The following is a 17,816-nucleotide window of genomic DNA, read 5'->3' on the forward strand; positions in this document are numbered from 1 at the left end:
TCCTCCATGTATCTGTCCCTCCCTCTTATCTTTTCCCCCTCCTCTCCAGGTAAGAACGACGGATCTGTAGGCGGGCATCACTACTTCCACTGTAAACCTGGCTTTGGAGTGCTGGTTCGCCCAGACCGGGTGTTTCGGCGGGAGCGATCCAAACAGAACCCTGAGAACAGGCACATCGGGGAGTTTTATGCCCCGGGACAGCCGGTTTTGCGGAGGGAGTCCATGGGGGCAGGAAAGAGGGGGGAGAACCGCAAGTCTTGGAGCAACTAAGAAAAACTGGCACACACCCCTATCTTGGGTTGGAGAAAAACGACAAACCATACATATCCCTATCTGGTGAAGGAAACTACAATCCCTACACATCCCTTTCTTGTGATGGGAAAACTACAAACCCCTTTAAACCCCTGTCACTCCCTCGTATTCCAGCCCATTAACTATGCAACTCTCCTCTTGCTTTTTTGTACCTACTACTTTTTAAAAGATGCACTAGGATGGTGTCCCTTGCGTGGTGAAAAGGGCACAGTCCCCGAGTGCTGTTGCTGTCTGTATGACATGGCTCAGCAAGAACAGGGACACTTGACAGATAGAGATAACTTCTCTTATCGTAGAGGTTCAGTTGAACCCAAATAAACAGGACATAAATGTAGTTTCTTTTGACTATTCCTACATTCCTCTGACCCCTCCTCCTGTTTAAACTACCCCTCACTTTTAACTAGGACTATCATTACTATTGATATTATTATGGGTCCTTTTTGTGGACTGACTTTCCCCCCATGATGTGGAGTCATTCATCTGAAGTGATGTATGGATTCTTCCAGAATGTGCCTTCATGGATGAGTTTCTATTTCTGTGTTTTTGTCTTTGTGTGCTTTTTAAAATCATGTCCATCCTGCCACTCTAGGTTACAATGAGAATGCCTTAAGTAAGTGTGAGGTGATCTCAGGGACTGCTAAAAGGATGTTTGTCTGTGCAGTGGGAGATAACTAGTTTTGTCAACAACAAAATATATATTATTTTGTTACTGATTTGAAGGTCAAGCTTGTTAAAGGGTAGGACCACAGATTCAGGTTAGAGATAATCTTGTAGGAGAGTTAAACTGTAGTATTTTACTGTTGAGGATTAGACAAGTAGTTGTAGTCTGGGTGAGAGACTGTATTGTTTTTATTGTTGAAGATTAGAGATACTGTTGTGGGAGAGAGTGTAATGTTGTGGAGAATAAAAATATTGCACTGGAGAGAAAGTCATGTTAGCATGGGTGGCTAGGCTACCTGTCCCATCAGGCAGGCTAGTTGAGAGAGAGGATAAGGAAGTAGTGTGATCTGTCAGGGTGGCTAAGCAACCTATCCTGCACAGAGGGGCTAAGGAAGTAGCATGATCTTTATTCATCGGTGGCTTTGTCACCCGTCCTAGCAGTCAGGCTAGCACCTAGGAAAATAGCCTGACCAAGTAAGCCAAGCTGTGGTACGACAGCTTGTTGGATTGTTGGTCTATTAAATGTGAAGCAGGTGAAGAGGAAGTGGGATGAAGGTTAAAAAGACTTGTGTGTTGTCTTTCATTGATGTGTGTGTGTCATATATAAAGGTGCAGGTAGCTGCAGGGGGGGGGGGGGGGGGGGGGGGTCCTCTTCTACGCATATCAGTTCCTTGTTTATTGAATATTCTCAACCCTAGCTCTAAGAGGAAATGGGTTGAATATTGACCGTGTAAGTACAATGTTCCTCTTTATCTCATGCACATTTCAGGTCAGGCAAAGAGTGGGTGCAGAGTTGTTTTCACCAGAGTATCTCTGAATACACATAAATACTCCCTAATCTGGTATAAAATCCTGTTGTAACTGTTTAACAGTCAAGATGTAGTCGCAGTTTTAAAAATGGGCTCCTGTCAGTGGGTGTCATACACTAAGCCAGCGGCCCCAGTTGTGATGGACTGCATTTTATGTGGTAACACTGTTCGCTCTAGATGGAGGGAAACGAGTGGTATCATAACATAAAAAGGAAGGAAGGAAGAGATTAGAGGGGGGATTTTTAAGTCTATGATTTAAGTGTTTGATCATGATCTACTAAGGCCTAGATTTACTGTACTGTTAAATGCTTTTACTATACATATAGCTGTCCTACTTATTCTAAATTGATGAAAACATTTAGATAGCATTTAACTCAAGAATGACATTTTAATTGCACACAATATTCTATAAAGGCTCAAAACAAAGGATGAGATGATGACTGTTTGTATAGTTAAAATATGTCAGGCATCAGTTGTAAGGAGCCTTCTTTTCAATTTAAAGCAGGGCACTTCAAACCTGTTCCTGGAGAGCTAGCTTCCTGTAGGTTTACACTGATTATGACAAATGGCTGGTTGATGGGCTTAAACAGGTTAAGTTACAACTGATGTTGGAACAGAATCCTACAGAAGGGTAGCTCTCTACAGAAACATGTTGTTGGTAGAAGGGGGGGAGGACGAAGGAGATGAGTATGAGGTTAGGCGGGTCCTCTGAATGACTAAGGCAGTAGCATAAAGAAGTGTGTGTGTGTGTGCGCGCACGTGCGTGAGACAGAGAGAATTTGTGTGTATAGTTTCCAGGCGTCTTTGCACAGAGACTGAAAAGTGTTTGAGATCACTTCAGGCTTACAGCGTTATCTTAATTTCTGTGCCTCTTAAACTAACTCATCATCGCTCCTCATCTTCTCCATTCGGAATTCTAACCATGCGCACCAGAACCTCGAATAAGAACAAAACAATGTTTCACTGTTTTGGTTTAATTGATTTAAATTGTCTGCGTGGAGAGTATGTGTTTGGATCGTCATTGATTATGGAAATCGAACCTCTGTCTCTATGGTGCTTTTATGGTAGACCGTCAGAGTTGTCTGTCTGCCTTACAGCCCTGGTCCCACACAGCTGACACCTACCCACTGCCAGATTACCATACTACTTTATTGCTCCCTCTCTCTCTAGCTCTTGCTTGCTCACTCTTTTTAGTCCCAAGCACCTCTGTTTAGTTACACATAGCTACTTGACACTGTGAAACAGACTGTGGTCTTTTGTGTCATCTGTGTCATGTACTGGAGACAGACAGCTTTTTATAGTAGCTCTCTAGTCATATAAAATCATTTATACATGTTGACCTCAATACTGTGTAACACCAGAGAGTGACGTCATGGCTACTCCTTCCTGTGTCCTTTCATTTTTTGTGTAATATCATGTAACTATATAATGTGCCGTATGGGTGTGACTGTATTATTGCTCAGAACCACACCAGTGTGTCATTGTGAAGGACTGCCAGTAACTTCTCTAAATACAGATGGCTTGGTTTTGTTTTTAAAGAACATCTTCATCCAAGTGTTTGTGTGTTTTTGAGTGGTCCAAATATCTCTTCAAGGCCCAGGGACACATGCTGATACTCAACAACAACATATCTGAAGTGAACACGGTCTGGTTTTGTTACTTTCTCTTTAATGTGCTGCACCTGTATCTACAGGATGGCAACACTGAGAGCAATATTACACCTGCCTTTTATGTGGCCTTCCATCTGCATAGCTCGTGCACACACAGACACGTATACCTGTCTTTGTCTCCAATACATGGTGCTCCCTTGACCCTAGTTTTGCTGTTGGGAGAAATGCATATATACACACACACAGTCTGAAACTAAGAGAAACGCTAAGGGAGGGGCTAGAAAGATAGGACCAGAATCAATTATATTGTTAACCAGTATTTTCCACAAATATTCTTTCCTTCCACTACCGTAGTCCTTTCCCTCTCTTTCTCCCTCACCCCCCCCCCCCCCCCCCCTCTCTCTCTGTCTCTCTCTCAGGATTGAGGCTAGTGCTGCTTTGTGCCTCGTCCTATATTTGATCAATATGAGTAGAATAATTATCTTGTATCATTATGATTAATAATTAGCAATCATTTCTGAAAGAGTGACTTGTTTTGTATGTATTGTGTGTGGTATGTATATATGCGTATATTAAGACTTTAAATCTGAGCACAAGTTAGGGATTTGATTAATTTAATTGTGTAATTTTATGCTGAAATCCAAAGAATAATCATGTAATATAATGCATTTATATATATTTTTTTTTTTTTTATCATCTCTGGACAATAATGGCCCTGTAAAGATATGATAAATAAAAGTGAACTGATTTACTTAAATCAATATGTTTGTCCTTTGAATTAACTAATTATACATACATGTTCAACTGAAATAATTCTGAAAATTGACAAATATTTAGATAATGTATGATACTTCAGTAAATTATCTGTGATTAAGTGTAATTTAATTTTATATTGCTGATGTTACTGACAATTGTGAATAAATATTAAACGGTAGTTGCTTTGAGAAGATGTATAGAACAAAAGACACTTAGTTCATAGATCAACCTTTATATGTGATTTGTTTATATTCATTCGTCAACAGTTACACTACTACAATAAACAAATGTTTTTTTTTTAAAGAAAGCTTTTCAAACAAATGAAAAACTAACAAAGGCAAAGTTTTTCTATGTATCATTACAGAACAGTCTACTGTCCAAACAAGGCACTATGTCTGAAATAACAGGACTCTCATTTTTAACTACCTCAAATCGATACAACAGTGATAATTCGTTTATTTAGATTATTCCACTTTATAGAGTATTTGTCTTCAGTTTATATGCCATGTATTCACATACGTAACAAGAACAGTTTGGTTATAAAGAAGGCAGTGCCTTCCTCCATCCTGCTGCCCCCACTCCATGGGAGCACAAAGCCCCCTTACAAACGTAACTTCATTAGTTAGTTGTTGCTCCTTGAGTCTTCAGTAAAATACACATGTTGTGAAAGTTCCTGATCAACTAATAGCTACAGGCCTTTTTTTATTGACAGTTCAAATACTTTGTGTGCTCATGGTTATCTAGCCAATGCACGATAAAACCAATGGAGCAATCCAAAAGTGTTCTGAGTTTTATCAAAAGCAAATAAACTACTCTACTTGAAGTGTTTTTTGACACAGAAGTATAGAAGGAGGCTTTGTCTTCCTGACACTGGACCACAAATGAAAGGCTGGTTGTGCATAAAGTCTCACAAGGAAAAAATGGATTCCATGTAAATACATGATTTAAAATCATAAGAAATCTACAGAGAACATAGACATGTCATTAATAATATGATTCTGTTCTGGTACATTTCTGCTTGGCAGAGTTTTTACAAAAAAAAGAACAATTATGGTTCATACTTTTGAGAATATGTAATATTTTCTATTTTGTAAGATACCTATTTGATATTAAACTAAATATTTGTATTAGTTCCCTGCCTCAGGAGTTTCACAAACCACAGAGGTATCAGAGTCCCTATTGGTCAGCTTGGCTGTCAACCAATATAAAAGGTATTAAAGGTGCATTTCACCACACAATACAATCTCAAAGATATGTTCTGCACCCACTTTTCTTTTCAAACCGTTATTTTTAGGGTTGAGTTATACCTTTACGGGTTCAGGAAAACAGGTAACATTTTTCAGGTATTCATATCTTATTTGACTTAAAAAGCAGCAGGCTGGGAGTTAGTAAAGGGAAAGTCGGCAGGGAGGGGTGGTGGAGGGGGTCAGGGGTTGCAAAAGTAACTGATGACCTCTGACCCCTAATTTATGAACTCATGTCAGCCAATCAGATCACCGTCCTCTCCCCCCTCCCTTACCACCAGGCGAGTAACATGGCCTGTCCTTCACTCAGAACAACCAATTGTGTGCTAGAAGGGTAGAGGACTGAAGCACCGTACATCTAAACCATGCCCTAAAAGTGACATCTGGAAGGAAAAGTAATCCAAGAAAACACCTCCCATAGAAGCTTGTGTTAAAAACATATGGCACACACAAGGCAAATAGGAAAAAGGATTCAAGAAGAAAAAAAACTGGATGCACTCTGGTGACATAAACTACCACCATTATGAGCACTAAGGAGAGCCAAACTGGTGTTACCTGGAGATCATTTAAAAACCTGAACTAGCAAAGAGGAAGTTTCTGCTACATATTAAAACCACTCTTTAGTAAATAAAGTTTAAAAAGCTTAAATCCAATGCTATGGGTGACCCCTACATATGATTCAGTCCATATATCCACCACATAAGGCCCCCTGATTGTCCATCTCTCTCCATTTCTCTCTCTAAAAATGATAATTTGCCACCATCTTCTCAACCATAACACATTAAAGGTTAAGCATCTCTTTAGTAATACTGGTTCATTAATTCATGGATGTTAATCCAGGTCTGGGGCTGATGATACTCTGGAATACACTGACCAGATTTACAGCAGACAGAATTGATTAGCATTGGATTATTATAAACTCTCCGTACCCATGACTCTGTCCCTCTATCTGCATCTCTTTCTCCTTCCTCTTTCTCTATCTCAACCTCGTTGGAGGGAGAGGACAATAACATGTAGCTTGTGGCTGTAAAAAAACACAGTCTATACAGTGACACGACAGAGAAAGAGACTGAGAATATATTAACTGGACAGGGAGTGTTGAATGGTGTGCTACATATGCACACTATAGGCTCTGACTCACTGTCTACTCTTCTACTATACACTTACATAGTATATTTTGACCTCAACTGATACACAACTTCCACACCTCAGGATGGGAGGTATGAGTTTGAGGGGGAGGTAGAGATGAGGTATGGGGGAGGTATGGGGTATTTGGAGAGGGTTGTGTGATAAGAGGGTGAGGCAGACAGGTATTTCTACGTTTGACAGTTTGTAAGCCTGTGCATACTTTTGGTCTTTGTTAATGACAACATTCCAAGAAGACACACTCTCTTCCTAAATGTCAACCACATGGACTTGCTCTTTCGTGCACTCTCTCTCTCTCTCTCTCTCTCTTGCTCTCTCTCTCTCCCTCTCTCTCTCTCTATCTCTCTCTCTCTCTTGCTCTCTCTCTCTCGCTCTCTCTCACACACACACTACATCTCATTTCAGTCCTCATCCAGCATCTCAGTCTTTATGTCACTTCCAGTCCCCCTAGCCACACTCCCCGCTTGTGTGGCGAGGGCCAGGATGCTGTGATTGACAGCTGCCATTTCCACTGCCAGGGTTATGGGGTCCTGCTGCTCGCTGTGATTGGTCGACTCGTCCTGTAGGGATGGGGAGGGGGGAGACCAGGAGACGCCAGTCAGTCTGGTACCCTCTGCCTGTTGCCCCACCCCTGGCAGAGAGGCACGACCAACCAGAGAACTGCCCCTGAATGCGGCCATGGCCCCCTTGGCCGGACTGGGCCAGGCAGCCAGCCAGCTGGGTAGGAGGGTCGGCACCTACAGCATGAGGAGGGAGTGGGTTAAATCACTTAAGGGTAGAATTCTATAGTCCATTAGGAGGAGAGGAGAGGTACCAGTATAGTAGAGGAGAGGACAAGAGAGGTACCTGTGTAGCAGAGAAGACAGAAGAAGTACCTGTGTAGGAGACGAGAGGTCTAGTCTACTCAGACCGTAGGGTCGGGTCACTACTCTTTTCTCAAACAGGGAGGACACCTCACAGGCCTGCCAAAACAGGTCCAACTATCACTAAACATCCACTGATTTAAACAATTGACCTAATATCCACATTGCAAATATCATGTTAATCCAAAATCATTCACATTCACCACTGTAAAGATGGTGAGGTCCTAGGAAACAATTTCATCTAAGACTGTACTACATTTTCTTTAGGGAGGGGTGGTTGTCTACCTGGTCTGGAAACTCGTTGCTGTCAATGTCATCACTGTTGGAGTGGCCTCCTGGACTCTGAACATCGATGCCATGGCTTTCCAGGATTGCTGCTTCTTCCAACAACACAAATTTGGCCATAACATATCTACCAAACTGGGCTACAAATGATGTTTCTATATCATTTTAATCACTTCATTGTTGTCTGCCACCTGAAAGTCAGGTGGGTGTTGATTACATTTTTGGGAAGAGCACTCACTTCATTGAGCCAGGCAAGAACCATAAAGTGTAGTTCAGCAATTAAAATGATGTCAAATCATGTTCTGAGCCTACATATAGTCTACAGGCACACCTATCTAAACCTATGCATTTACAGTATTTACATTTTCCCATGTGTCCAAACTTTTGACTGGTACTGTACACACACGCACACACAAACACACACACACACACGTACAGATAAACATGCAAATACACACACATACACATACAGATACACACACAGATACACAAGCAAAACACAGGTTGGCAAAGTATCATGTGGACCCATTGAATTGAATGTGTCCAAACTTTTGACTGGTACTGTGTATGGTAAATGCAGTACATTGTGCGTGATATTTGGCCATAACATGATCAATTTCAACATGTTACAAGTATCACATACACACACAGTAGGAGGTTAAGAACATTAAGAACATTACCTATGTTGGCTCGTCTCTTGATCTCCTTCCTGCGGTTAGCAAACCAGTTGTAGACCTTCAGAGAGGTTACCCTCTCAAGATCAGATAGCTTCTTCCCTGAAGAGAGAGACACTTTAATAAAGATAACCACACGTTTCCATCTGACTCTCTTTACTGCCCTCCTTCATCTATCCCTCGCTCTTCCCTCCCCACCCCTTTGTCACTTTCCGTTTCTCTCTCACCTGGTTTCTGGATGACGGCGTTGCAGGCATTGGATATCTCCTCTCTCTTGGCCTCATCAGGGTACTGGTTTTCATTGAAGTAGCTGCAGTCATGCACAGTTACATATGGAACACACACACAAATCCTCTATCCTCCCACCATCCCATCCTCTCCTCCATCCCCCATCATTTCCTACTCCTCACCCATATTTTTTATCTTTCCTCCTCCTCTCCCCTCCCTCCCTTTTTCACTAGTCTAGGTCTCTTCAATCAAGTCTCCTTCTCCCTTTCCTTCTCTCCATCACCTATCCTTCCTCCTCCATATGCCTTCATCTCTCTCCTCCTCACCTTTCCATAACAGCCAGGCATTCCTTCCGCCAGGTGAAGCGACTTCCTCGTCGTAGACGGAAGCTTCCTTGAGTGGAGCTTATGGGGGGCGGGGTCTGATGCCACTCCACCACGTCCTCCATGGCCAATGGCGTTGGCCGCATGGTTAGAGTGGCACCTTAGGACAATAAATATCATACACACACACAAACACACACACACACACACAAGACCATGAAACCTCTCATTTCAACTATGTTTTATAATTTCCAACAGATCCAGCACATTAGTTTGTGTGTGAGTAGTGTTCGTAACCTGTTCATTAACCAATCACTGCCTATGCATTAAACACACAGGCATGCATACACACACACACAAGCACAAACACACATAAACATCAGTGCCTGAGTGTTTGTTGATAATCCTATATAACTATCTACCGTCAAAATTATTTACAGGGCCTGAGCACTCCAGGTGCTGTGACATACACAGTCCACCAGGGGGAGTTAGAGCTCCCCTCCACTGAGACAGAGGAGAAGCACACTGGTATGATTTCAACAACTTTTCTTTATTATATATATAAAAAAAAAAAAAAATCCTTTGGTTATATACAGTCAGACATCATACGGGTCTTAATGCAGAACAGTCGTAATAAATGAATTTATAGTCATATTTATATAATAATATAATGCTTTGTCAAGTGCTCTACGTTGATCTACATTTTGGTAGCATTACAATAGCAGAACTACTATTGGCTACTGCAAACACGGATCACAAATCAGCAATTGTGGCCGTGATGGTAGCTTATTGGCTGCTCTGTACTGAAAGAGGGGGGAGGAGGGGGGAGCAAGGAATGCTTTCAGATATATACACACATTTCTAATAAGCTTGATAGAGTAGAAACACATAGGGAACACACAGCATGGACCAGAACAATGGCTAGACTTGGGGGTGTAACAGGTTATGGCAGCAATAAAGATTTAGATGTAACACCGCAGGTAGGAGTGGAAGAGAAGGAGTTCAGCCCTGGTTATTTCCTGAAAGTGTAAGGGAACTCGACTGCATGGTATTCTCAACCTCCTGGGACAGGGGCAGGAAATTACCTGAATATGGTGAGGTAGGGAAAGCTATGTTGGTAGATACGTAACAGTCCTAAAGGGAAGTTCACATGGGAAGTTAACAATCAGAAAGTTGAGACTGAGACCTGACAGGACTTCCCTTCACAACCACACAAAAGCGTCACATCATCCCTTAACAACTGAATTCTACGAGTTCAGTTGTTTCAAAACGTTTCAGAAACGTTTAGTGCACCTGAACGCCCCCCAGCTAAGCTAGTAGTGGATGGAGCGTGTGGAGCAGCTGAAGAGAGATTGTACCGGGGGGAGGCTGGGGGGACTGGAGGGCTGTGTCAGGGGAGGGTCTTGGGGGGCGAGGGGTGCTCGGGGCTGGGGGAGGTGGTGGTGGTGGGCGGGGTGGGGGGCTGTATTACCAGGCGTGGTCTTCTCCATCTGGTACCAGCGGTAGAAGGCCCGCTTCTTCTGCTCACTGAGGTCTGAGCCTTGTTGGAGGAGCCAGTGGGAGATACGACTCTGACTGATACCTGGAGAGAGGAAAGGGAGGGAGGGAGGGACAGGTAAGTCAAGACTACTGAAACAATGATATCAGTGTATTTGAATGATGGCCAGCAGGGAGGAACTGACCTGTGACCTGTGCAACTACTGCCTGAGAAATACGCCTATTCCCAAGGAAGGTCTTGATCTCTTCCTTGATGATGGCACTGTCCCGTCTGCAGGGAGACAGATAGAGAGAGAGTAGGGGGATGGAGTGAGGTATGTAGATGAGTAAAGAGGGAGAGCAGGGAGACAGGTGATATAGAAAAGGTTGGTGGAAAATTGTGTGAAAAGATGTAGAAAGGAGGAAGGAGAGAGAGGGAGTGGGGAAAGGGGATAGCGAGAGAGTGATGGACAAGGAAAGAGAGCACATATGTGTGACAGAATTACATTTTCTTCATGATCAATAAAGGGAATTGATTTGACTGTTAGGCATTTTCTGGTCTTGAATAGACGATAAACGAACACACACAATCTTTCACATTTAGCGTAGTATAATTTACATTTATATTGATTCTTGAAAAATGTCTCTAATCAAACTGCCTACCCCGTCCACCCATAAGCTACACACACCACTACCCAATAATAGACAACCAATCAAATGAAATTGTGTGTATCATACATCCACAAGCTTCTCCTTTTCACCCCCTGCTTTGTTTCACCTCTTCCTCTCCCCTTCCCTCTTTTTCCTTCTCACCTCATCAGCTCCTCCACCTTGTCCTCTATGTCCACATCATCCTCGCTGGGCTCGTACACAAAGCCCCTCCCCCCGACAGTACCGCTAACCGTGCTCACGCTCACAGGAAACCGCGGCGGAGACCCCTTCCCATTCGTCATGACGACCAGCCCCTCACTGCTGACACGCCCGTTCTGGGCCGCCACACCCGCTATGGCAGTGGGGGCCGGGGCCTGCGGGGAGGGCGGGGAGCCGTCATAGTTGTTGCTAGGCGACGCCGAGAGCCCGTTACCCCGGTACGCAGCGGTCTGGGTGGCAGTGGAGATGGTAGAGGAGGAAGCTGTCACGCTATTGGCGGAGGAGGAAGAGGAAGTCGTGTTTGGGTTGATATTGGCTGAGAGGCCCAGGTGGGGGGGCCTGTGGGGGAACTTGTGTCCGTGCTGTTGGTCAAGACGCTCCAGGGTGTTGAGGGCATGGAGGATCTCAGGCTTTGTCATTCCTGTCCTCCTGAGACGCTGCAGTAAGTCGATCTGCTCGATGGTGAACCTGGGCTCATCAGAGTACTGAGACATCCTGGCACGGTGGAAGGGGGAGGACAATACAAGGGATGTAACTCTTAATCAACTTTGGAGATATTCTCCAGAAAGAGACAACACCGAACAATCTATCACAGTGATTATACTGAGTATTAAGGGTGCTCTGAACGATCGGTCGCCGATCATTATCGGCCGATAATTCATTTTAAATACTCATAAGGGTACTCACTACAAAGGCCGATCAAAAGATACTTTTTTTTTTTTTTCGCTGTGCACTTTATTGCCCATGGTCCTTTATCTCCTATCTAAATGCAGAGAAAAATGTGAAACATTATTTTGACTGTGACCTTTTATGTTGTAGATTTTATAGTCTAAAGTTAAAATGTATAATGTATTATTCGACAGGATAGTTACATTTGTTTATTTATAAGCGGTTATCAATAACCCAGCATAGGCTGCTATGGTTTATATTGCGTCTCTAAAAAGCGTCTCTAAGAAAGAGAGTGGATTATAATAAACATGTTTCCTGCCACTAAATAAACAGTTGTTAATTCATGATATTTTATCATCTCATCATTGTTATACTTGATATACATTTGTTGTTCAGAATAGTTAAATAGATAATGTTACATGATAAATGGAAGGCTTCAAATTGACCCCTTAATCAGAATCAGAAAGGGGAAATCAGAAATCGCCATGATAGTTTGCAGAGACAAGGAATTTACTTTGGCAGGAATGTGCATACATTCAACTTCATCATAAATCATGAATAGTGGTGTACAAGTCTAACTATACTAAAGGTACAAGGTGTAACTAATGGTAAGGGGATGTAAGAATTTTGAATAAAAAATAACAAAAAAAGTATCGGCCCATACTGCTTCTAGCGATCTGTGATCGGCCACAAAAATCCTGATCGGAGCACCCCTACCGAGTATGGTATATAAGAAGCTAGACCAGACTTACGCACGCTCCCAACTTATCAGCTGATTAGGGCTGCAACAACAAATCAATTACATCGATTAAAATCGATTATTAACAGCGTTGGCAACAAATTTCATTATCGATTTGTTGTGTCGCACGACTATCACGTCACTAAATAAGTCGCGGAGATGAGTATTATTAAAAAAAGTTTAATTGAGCGCGGAGCAGCAGAGAAAAGGCCATCGGAGAGACGTTGTTGAGTAACGTTGTTCTGAAACACATGGCGGAGGCAGAGAAATCAGTAGCTACGACCCAAGTCATCCAAGGTGTGGGAGAATTTCATACTAAATACAGTGTGTTAATTGACCGAGGTGAAGTTAGTTTCATATTCGACATTAGTGTCACATTCGGAAGACGCTACTTTGCAGCATTTGCAGTGTTAGGGACCGGGTGAAAACTACCCATACCATTTTGAATAATGTAGACTTTTATAATATTTTTGGGAATATAAAACCTCAAACAGACACCAGAGTATTTTAACAATGTCTGGTATACTTCCACAGCCTTAACTTTTTCAATGAAGTTTCAAATAAAATGATAGAAAACCACTTATTTTTGAAAATAGCTTAATCCTCGCAAATCAGAATTTTTTTCAAAATGGTATCAAAAAATCTTAAATATATACCAGATTATTCTAATAAAGTCTGGCCTACTTCCACAACCTTTCAATTTTCAATAACATTTTAAACAAAACTCAAATCAATTGCTCATTTTGGAAAATAGCATTAAATCCACGCTAATATTAATAACTTTTTCAAAATTGTGTGCCCGTTTGTGCACATTCTGAAGAATTTTTACACTGTGAATTTGCACTGTCAGTTGAATAAAGGGTTGGAAATTAATGCTTTTTTGTTTTTTTAACCGATTAATCGATTAACCGAAAAAAGAATCGACAGATTAATCGATTATTAAAATAATCTTTCGTTGCAGCCCTACTGCTGATCAGAGACAGACATGCTTAGAGGAGACAGTTTCAGCAGCTGCAGACCAGAAATGAAATGGATTGGCAGTCTGAAGAGCTTTTTTAGACAGAGGAAGAGAAGTAGGGTAGAAGGAGGGGGAGGGGTGAAACATGAGAAAGGAAGAAGGAGATGGTAGGACAGATAGAAAGAGGCGTAGGGAGAGATTTAGCTCTAATGCAAAGGAGATAAGCAGGTATGTGTGGACACATGCAAGTCAGAGAGGAAGAGACAGAGAGAGAAAAAAAGTAGATGAAAGAGGTAGAGAGTCAAAAAAGATTGAAAGGAGATAGAGTGGACAGTGCAGATGGGAAAAGATTAAGAGGATAGAGGGAGGAGAGAAAGAAAGATGAAAGGAGAAAGAGAGGGCGTGAGGGGGTTTAAGAGGGAGAGCAACTCGGGAAAAACGCCAAGAAAAATTTCCATCCAGTCTGGCCAGCTCCCATATTTTTGCTTTGAAGAGGCTAGGGATGAGTCATACAGTACAGACTAGTCTATCAGTAACCCTTTCACTAGGACATAGAGTATATAACCAAACCAAACTTAACTAGGCCCCAAAAAAATCTAGGCTACACTGCTATATCAAAAAGGCTTATAAGAGAGAGACAGAGAGAGACAGAGAGAGACAGAGAGAGAGAGAGAGAGAGAGAGAGAGAGAGAGAGAGCTCAGCATACTAGACAGTCTCAATGAATACAGTGACAGCTTGGATCACCTCACACACATTCTTCATTAGGGTGTCCTGTCTGTCTGAACTGTCTGGTCCAGGGAGACCAGACAGTTCCATCCTACTACTTAGCTACTACATCAGCAGAGTTTTATGTAGGATCAGGTAGCCGTAGGGTGCAGGTTTATTCACATCCTCTTCCCTGCCCTTCCTGCCATAATGGCACTATAGCAAATGCCTTCTTCCTCTACAGCAGATACCAGGGCTGGAAGAGAGGGTAAATGCAGCTGACCTCACCAGAGCAGAACCCGGTAAATGCTTCAAGAGGATCTCTCAAAAGAGGCAGGGTGACCAAGCAAGCTAGCTCTGCCACTGTCCCACAGGAGAGAAGGCGAGAGAAGAGGAGAGAGAGAGAGAGTTCACAGAGAGCCTCAGAGATGCTATATGATTAGCAGTAGTTACACATCAATACGGTAAGGTCATTACATGCTTTCTTTCACGTTTAGAGGAAAACCTAACTGTACTGTCTGACCAAAGGTTGGTCTAACACTGAGCATAGGCTCAGAGTATAGCACCCCCCCCCCCCCCCCCCCCCCCCGACACACACGTTTCCCTCAACAACAAAAAACAACATGTAACCAGGCCCAAGATAAACAGAAAAGCAATCTAACCAAGATAGATTATTGCCATTGGCTTGTAGACTTGTAGAAAACTTAAACTACATAATCAACCACTACAAGCATGGGTAGCCAAAGTCACCATGTATACTTGCGCTATAAATAGCTGAGACTTTGACACTATTATTTGAAGCTGACAAGCAAACTTTTCAACTCTCATCTTCGGACGGGAGAGTGCAGCTAGCAAAGCATCCAGACTGGGAGGTTCTCAAAGGTGAAACTTCATCCGTGTGGATGACGTCACTATCACAACAACCACAACAGTTAAAACGGTGATGTGAACGTCAGGGAATTGTCTTCAAAGTGTAGCCGGTGCAAGTTAGCTTATTGTAACTTTAATAAATAAAGTCACTTGGCAACACAGCACATCTACTGGCTTGCGAGAAAGCTAAGTTACTAGCTAGCTAAACACCTAGATTCTTAGAATAACGTTTTTACCACGTTTTACCAAAATTACAGCGTGTTGACTGTTGTTGTTGTTGGGGAAGATGGCACGGTAGCTATCTTCGTTTGGTTGAGTGCTAAGTGGCTAACAAGCTCCCAAACATGTGTCTAAGGGAGGCCAGCAGCGGACAGCAGCGGACAGCAGCGGCTAGGAAGACAACCAAGCTCAGAGCGCAGCTAACTACAGCTGCAGAACTAGCTTGCTGGCAATGGGATCAGTGCCAAAGAGTGCGGGCGAGCCTGCAGAAAAGCTAGCTAGCTAGCCTTGCAAGTCTTCCTTACCTTGCTTGTTGAATCGAGAGCCGCCGTCCACCACGAATGGATGGATTTGGTTAGCTTTATCTCCGACGCGGAACATGCAAAAGCAGGTCCCCACAATGTCAGAGTTTCTCCTGTCCTCTCTTAATTTGATTTCATTTCTTGGCTAGACTGATTTGCCTTTGTCTGACTGACAGTGGCCATATTGACATGAAACACGGCGAGGTTTCATGGGATTCGTAGTTGAGAAGTTCGCCGCTCTATGAACGTGGCAAAACATTTGCGCTGAGGAATGCAGCCTTGTCTGACTGAGGCCCAGAACGCCGCCTTGTGGCTTTATACCGTTATACCGTCCTGGCTGCAATGATAATGCAGACACTCGCAAGTAAACCACCTAGTGTACCCAGTGGCGGATTTAGTGATTTGGGGGCCCCAGGCGAAGACAGGCATGGGGTCCCCTTAACTCCTATTCTTACTCTTTTCAATCAATATAATAATTATTGATATATATAATATTTACATTTAAATGTACCTAAATGTAAATATATAATATTGATAAGCTATAGCAGCGTCAGTTGAAAAGTTGGATCAAATGAAGATATTGGGCAATCCGGTGAAAACGGTCCTAACCTCTATGACTTTATGTCACCTTTTTCCCTTCTAGTAATATTTTCAAGCATTTAGCCAACTCATTGCATTAATTCATTAAGAAACCCCCTTTGAAACAAGCAATTGTAACAACATTGTCACCGGACTTCAGATGGAATCGCAATTCAAACAGTACAGTACCATCTGATAACTACATTTTCAATGCAGCAGAAGGTGAATCCTTTCGGGTCTACAAGCTTCACGATTTATTTTCAATGAGCAATTGTCCAGCTCATTCTATCCAGCGAAAAACCCCTAACCTGTTCTAAAATCAGCGTAAACCACGGACTCGCGGGGCTTATTGCTTTTCTAAAACTGTTACTACAAATATTTGATATGGTTTCATCAATAAAAACAATTAGAAACAAAATAGTTTAATAATAAACCGTCATTCTTCCGCTACTACAAAGTATAGTTCCTACATAAATCGTTGCCACGCAACAGCCAGATGGACACCTTTGCCGTCTTTTTCAATTTGAAATATTCGATGCGCAGTAATATGGAATTTTAAAGAATGTTATGAGGACAACCTGTGAGGTTATGCTGTATTTTACAACGGCATGGAATGCGATATAGCCAATCACAATCAAGGATGGGAACAACCAGTTTTAGAACACATTTTTGGTTATTTATCAACCATGTTTTGAGATTACTTTTAAAACAGTTGGATGAGGTTGATTCTCTAATGTTTTGAGGGAGATTTTTCCATTCCCAGGCTGACCTAATTGAGAAAACTGACTGTCCAAATACACTTTTTTTTAAAGGAATAACACAGTCTCCTCTTGCTTCCCCTCGAGTGGCACTGGTTGCTGGTGTTCTAAACTTGACTAGGCTGCATAGTGGTGGGGGGCCAGGTTAAACCGGATTTTGAACATTAAACAGCAGTTCTTGAATGTGATCATGTTGTCCCAACTTAAAAGTCTGTATTTATGGAGGACTGAACAGTGATGGTGTGATTTAGGTTTTTTGTCAAGTATTTTGAGAGCCTGTTTGTAAAGAGACATTACTGGTTTAAGGGTAGTGGAGTTGGCAGTAGGTGGGTAAGCAGTAGTTAATATGAGATAAAAACAACGAGAACATGTACATTTTAGCAGCCTTGGTGGACATGTGATTTCTAAGATGCCTAAAGTTGGCTAAGGTGAATTTTACATTTTTGCATATTTTTTTTACATGTTTTTTTAAAGTAAGTTGATTATCAATCAAGATACCAAGATATTTGTAATCCTTCACAATCTTGATTCTCCGTCCGTCCGTCATCTGCCGCTTGTCCGGGGATCGGGTCGCGGGGCAGCGACCTAAGCAGGGAGGCCCAGACTTCCCTCCCCCCGGCCACTTCCACCAGCTCTTCCTGGGGGACCCCGAGGCATTCCCAGGCCAGCCGAGAGACATAGTCTCTCCAGCGTGTCCTGGGTCTTCCCCGGGGCCTCTTCCCAGTGGGACGTGCCCGGAACACCTCACCAGGGAGGCGTC

General features: G+C 42.6%; 2 protein-coding genes across 9 annotated transcripts in view; one reads left to right on the forward strand and one right to left on the reverse strand.

Annotated features, from left to right (window-relative positions):
• Positions 1–1,300, forward strand: part of kif13ba (kinesin family member 13Ba) — a 51,155-nt gene extending 49,855 nt beyond the window's left edge. For all 6 annotated transcript variants that reach the window (XM_047031063.1, XM_047031061.1, XM_047031059.1 and 3 more), the window contains one exon: positions 50–1,300. In XM_047031063.1, the coding sequence (XP_046887019.1) occupies positions 50–270 (221 nt within the window). In that variant the 3' untranslated portion in view covers positions 271–1,300. The remainder of the gene's footprint in view (positions 1–49) is intronic.
• A 3,073-nt stretch (positions 1,301–4,373) lies between these two features.
• On the reverse strand, positions 4,374–15,947 carry hmbox1a (homeobox containing 1a). Of its 3 annotated transcripts, none has more exons than XM_047031065.1 (10): positions 15,723–15,947; positions 11,200–11,751; positions 10,593–10,678; positions 10,382–10,492; positions 8,914–9,070; positions 8,587–8,669; positions 8,366–8,461; positions 7,686–7,780; positions 7,413–7,499; positions 4,374–7,274 (listed from the first exon to the last, which is right to left on the reverse strand). In XM_047031065.1, exons 2-10 carry the CDS (start codon positions 11,748–11,750, stop codon positions 6,939–6,941), a joined length of 1,602 nt encoding a protein of 533 aa, XP_046887021.1. In that variant the 5' UTR covers position 11,751; positions 15,723–15,947; the 3' UTR covers positions 4,374–6,938. The 3 variants fall into 3 exon arrangements, with proteins under 3 accessions (XP_046887021.1, XP_046887024.1, XP_046887022.1); XM_047031068.1 differs by having other exon boundaries at positions 7,686–7,774; positions 15,723–15,946; XM_047031066.1 differs by having other exon boundaries at positions 7,686–7,777; positions 15,723–15,946.
• Between the last annotated feature and the right edge of the window lie 1,869 nt (positions 15,948–17,816).

This window comes from Hypomesus transpacificus, chromosome 12, assembly GCF_021917145.1.
Source record: "Hypomesus transpacificus isolate Combined female chromosome 12, fHypTra1, whole genome shotgun sequence".
Lineage (NCBI taxonomy): Eukaryota > Metazoa > Chordata > Actinopteri > Osmeriformes > Osmeridae > Hypomesus > Hypomesus transpacificus.